Raw genomic sequence first — 4,906 nt, forward strand, 5'->3', positions numbered from 1 at the left:
TCCCCCCTCAAACAAAGGTTTATTTTTGTTTGGGTTATGAAAGAAATAAAGAACATGTTAAAACTCAGCTTGGGTACATTTCCATCATGTATCTCTATTGCACTTGTGTGCTTGTAGCCTTGGAGATAGAAGAAGTGCTTGAGAGATGAATCTCTACTACTTTGTGTACAGCCTGGTAGCCAGCACCTGCTCTTTCTCTTGGATGGTAAAAGAATTTGACTGTAGCTTTGTTGGTTTTGGGTTTTGTGAGTTTTTTGGAGTTGTGTGTTTGTTTGTATGGTTGTTTTTTTTGTTTGTTTGTTTGTTTTGAGAAAATATTCCACTACACCTACTTCATATAGTAGGCTTTTTGAGACAATGTAAAAACATAATGCTGAAGAAATAATGTCCTGCCTAGTAACAGCAAAACATTTTTTAATTATATTTAAATAGAAACAATTCCTTTAAATCCTTTCTCCGTAAAGAGAAACAAAGAATGCTGCTATGATACTCTGAATTTTCCCAAGACCAGGGTGGTTTTTAAGTATCTGCCCCTGATTTTCTTTCCCTTCTGTAGCAACCCTGCGGAGTTCATTACAGAAGGAAATAATCACAGAATTCTCTATAACCAAAATGAAAAGGAAATCTGAATTTTCAGAAAACTACTCTGGTAGCGTAGGTGTTTCATTTACATGAATTCTCTGCTTTCCCACCTCCTCCCTGTAGTTTTCTCTAAATCCTAAGCATAAAACAGGCAGAGAGCCAAGCTGTCATCCGTTTACATCTATTTCACCCATTCTCAGCATCAGCTGAGCTAAAGGAGGTTATATGTCTCAAAGAAAAGTCTTTATGCTCTTATTAAAATGTTTGGGAATGCATCAGATTTTGACCCAGTGTTAACCTACATTATCTTCTGGGCAGAAATGAGCAACAGGATGAAATCATTTCAAAAGGGTAAATGCTATTAAATGCATATTGCAATTTTTCATAAGTTGCATTTTTAGGTTTTTAAATTATATGTGCAGTATTAATATTAATCCCCAACTCCATAGAGTTATTTGTTGCTTTAGTATGTCTCATATTCTTGTCTTTTTGGTGCTTCACTTTAGGAGCTGCTTCTATCACAAATAGCAGACTAAATAGGAAATGGCCACTGAATAGGTATAAAGGCCAGAACAGAAAGAAGATCCTTCTATTCTGTCCTGCTCAGAAAGGCAGGTTGAAGATAAGCTTGTATCTGTGAATACCAGAGTTACCTATCATTATGCTTATGAATGAATGGTTTTTGTAATGATATTTATTAACTCTATGTACAAGACAGCCAATATAGGGTGTAATTTTGTGTCTTTCTTTTCTACATGACTATTTCTACCTATTTGAAGGTAATAGTTCCCTTTCTGTTGTGGAGACAGTCAGAACCTTTAAAGTAAATAACTTTACTTTTTTCAATAATGTGCAATGGAATTTTGTCAATCAGTTAAATTGAAGCTTTGGCAAAATTTTTCTAAGGCAGGGAGTGCTGTCTATGCCTTCCTTTGTAATGTATTCTTCACTAGCAAAGGTTTCCAGGAAGTTATCTCTTCCATAAGTTGCAAAGATTTAAAACTGTTCTAGAAGGGTTATTTTTTCATTTGAATAGCTGTATGGGTGAGTTTACTGATATAACAAAAGTCTTTGTCAAGTTGATCTCGTTAGGTGCAGATAAGATCCCAGGAGCCAAACTGGCCACGGCACTGAGGCAGTATCTCTCCCATGTCATTTCACTATTATGCCTCAATAATGACCTTGAAAGACCCTTTTCCTGTGGCCGTTATAACCTTGGCCTTGCTACTGACAGTGTCAACAGGGGTGCCAATTAGAGCTATGCGATGGGTATTGTATTCCTGTTTTATGAAAGAAGTCCATTGAGGCCTGTATTGAGACCACCAGCTTACTTCAAGCAGGCCACCAAGTGCCATGGCATTTTTATTTTGTTCTGCACTAACCGACCTGGTGTTGAACCTACGTCTGTAATCTGTTTATAGGCTCTGTATCTGTCATTAATTCTAAATCATTTCACTTGATAAGAGAAGATGTTTGTTTCTGAAGTACAGTCTGTTAACATAGTATTATATGTAGCAAATACAAAAAAATAGTTCAAGTTGTTTCTTGAAAATAGGGTTTTAGTTTGCTTTTACAAACTTCAAAAATTTTTATCAGAACTCTTAAGAATTTGCCGACACAGAAAGAGAACACAACAGGAATGAAAGAAGCATTAGAATTTTGTATCACGTAAAGAGAATCCCATGTGTTACAATAAACCTTGCAATCTAATATACAAACATGAGACTCTCTGTGTATGGATTTCTCATAAGCTATCATGGTTTATTTTCTAGTTACTGAGGCATTTCCATCAAAAATATTTAAACCTATGCAGACATATTCCAGACTTTTAAGGTTTCAGTGATAGAAAATTGAGCTGAAAAATACACTTGTGCATAAGCATTTCAGGAAGCCTAGGATTAAATCAGTTGTTCCAAAACATGATTCTGTATTTTTCTGTCAGCAATAAAGTTAGTTCAAAGGAATCCTTTTTAGATGTATGGCAGCAAGGTTTGTTTTCTCTATGTCCAATCAAAATGGTGACCGTAAATCTCCATTTAATCTGTAATAGCAAATTTGAAGTAATATATTTGTGTCTATATATAAGGCTTTGCAACTGAATACAGTATTCCTGTTTCTATGCTTTCACAGTACATTTAATATTTTTAAAACCTTTAAAATATTTCTTTATATATATACATATATATATATATAGCTGAGCAGAAAATAAATTATACAAATTAATTTGTTGTGGAGTATTTTTCATTTATTTATTTCCCTATCTTTTAAATCTGTGTTCTCCAATAATGAGACATTATTATAATTGTGTCTATACCTTTTAATCCTGTGATGTTAAAGTTAAGTAAATGTTAGAATTTTGTTATTAACTACAGTAGACTGGAAATCACGAGGAGAGCAGAACTAGTTTGTTATTAATTCATAGTAAGTCTGCAGATTGGGCTGTGCATGTATACTCTGAAAATAGCTGTCCTGACACTGAAAAAAAGTTATTTTATATAGATATATTTATGCTGTAGCAAGAATCACAAGGGCTGCTCTGAAAATAACATCTCCTATTTTATTATGTTTGCCCATAGTATCTGTGGCGGATGCCAGTGGCATGATAGTAGAGATTGGACCCCTCTGCCAGTATTTCACTACATCTTGTTGCTGTGTGACAGATGGCAGCAGAGGGGCAGTCTGACAAAACTATATCTGACATGGAAGTGCATACTGAAGCAAAAGTGCAGAATTCTCCACAAAAATAAAATAAAATAAAATAAAAAATGGCACCAATTGACACTCACCATTGCTTGCTGAACGTTAATGGAGACCAACCAGTGGATGTAAGCACCGTGAGGCAGTGGGTGATGTGTTGCAGCAGTTGCAACAGCAACAGTGTGTCACCTCCGCTGGTATGGATTTTTATGGCATGGCATGCAAGCTCTGTTCATTGCTGAGAAAAATGCATAGCAAATGATGGTGACTATTGAAAAATAGTATTCTATGGCTGATATATATATATTGTTTTCTGTAAAATAGTGTTATTGTGCTCTTTATACCCATTGTAGTTTCCATGGAAAAAAAATAACAGGCATTACTTTTGGAGCTACCTACTTAAATATTGGAACAACTTAGCACATTATGCCAGAAAAGGTTTTTATCCCAGTTGAGTAAATTCAACTGTCTGCACAGAGAATGAGAAGGTCATGAGAAGGAAAAACTGCATGAGTGTGAGGGACTTCATGAAGAGAGGGGGTGAAAATATCTGTGTTAGAGATGAGAGAACTGGAAGATGGAGACACTTTAGTCTTTCCTCTAGGTACATCTCCCTTCTGAGTACATTTACTTCCATTATGATGGACAAGAAGAGATCGTTGTTTAGTGGTGCAGTGCCTCTGAGACCTAATTTAGCTTTTGTAGGAAATTTAAAAAGAGACAGAGTGAACAAGAGAAACCAGAACAAAGATATGAGTTTGATACTTATGTTATGATATTGATACTTATGATATGATATTGATACTTATGTTGCTTCTGTAAATCCTTTAAAAGAAGTTCTCTTAGAAAATGCTGACTTAGTTTTTCTGCTAGAGGAGGACTGAACTTTAGGAATGAACATTTTTTTCAGCTTTGATAATGAAGGAATGGTAAAAATGTGTGTTCTTGGGCAGTAGGGTTTTGTTACTTTTAAATAACGGCTAAAAAGCCATTGAGTCAAGGAGAAATGCATCAAAATTTAATTTAAATTTGCTTTTGAAAATACATCTTTTGATAGAGTCACACTGTTTGAAGCATATATTGGATCTTATTTGGAGAATATCATGAAAACATTCTCAGAATGTTCTCTTAATGTATGACATTTGTTATTTCTTCATTTGAATGAGTTTACTTCCTTTGAGGGTTCTGAATGGCTTTGCTTTCTTCTAGCATGTAATTTTGTAAAGGTCATCTTTATCCCCATGAATTTGGAGCCACCATGCTGAGTTTGGATATATTTTCCCCTATATTTTACAAGGCTATCTTTTCATCAGGAATGCAGTGGTGTCATGTGCTCACATAACTCCACGAATGTTAGTCAGTAGGAACAATTTCTGTGGAGTCTTGACATCAAAGCCCTATTTTACCACACTACAGATGTGCTTTTTAAGTATTACTTTGTACGAAGTGAAATAAATTCAAATGTTGGAGAAATGTTTTATGAGTAATGCATGTTTACATTGCTTTGACATACAGTGTTATGAACAGCTTGAACAGCTGCAAAAATATATTTTAGGCTAAAATGAGTTAAATGAGATGAAGTGAAACACCCAGTAGTCAATTTAATTTTAGATTTTATTAGTACTTT

At 34.7% G+C, this 4,906-nt stretch overlaps 1 protein-coding gene across 1 annotated transcript in view; it reads left to right on the forward strand.

Annotated features, from left to right (window-relative positions):
* Positions 1-1,838, forward strand: part of LOC104915086 (nuclear receptor ROR-beta) — a 77,310-nt gene extending 75,472 nt beyond the window's left edge. Inside the window, exon 7 of the mRNA XM_010725757.2 lies at positions 1,675-1,838. Within this exon, the coding sequence (XP_010724059.1) occupies positions 1,675-1,838 (164 nt within the window). The remainder of the gene's footprint in view (positions 1-1,674) is intronic.
* Positions 1,839-4,906: the final 3,068 nt, after the last annotated feature.

Source organism: Meleagris gallopavo, chromosome Z (assembly GCF_000146605.3).
Source record: "Meleagris gallopavo isolate NT-WF06-2002-E0010 breed Aviagen turkey brand Nicholas breeding stock chromosome Z, Turkey_5.1, whole genome shotgun sequence".
NCBI classification, from domain to species: Eukaryota; Metazoa; Chordata; class Aves; order Galliformes; family Phasianidae; genus Meleagris; species Meleagris gallopavo.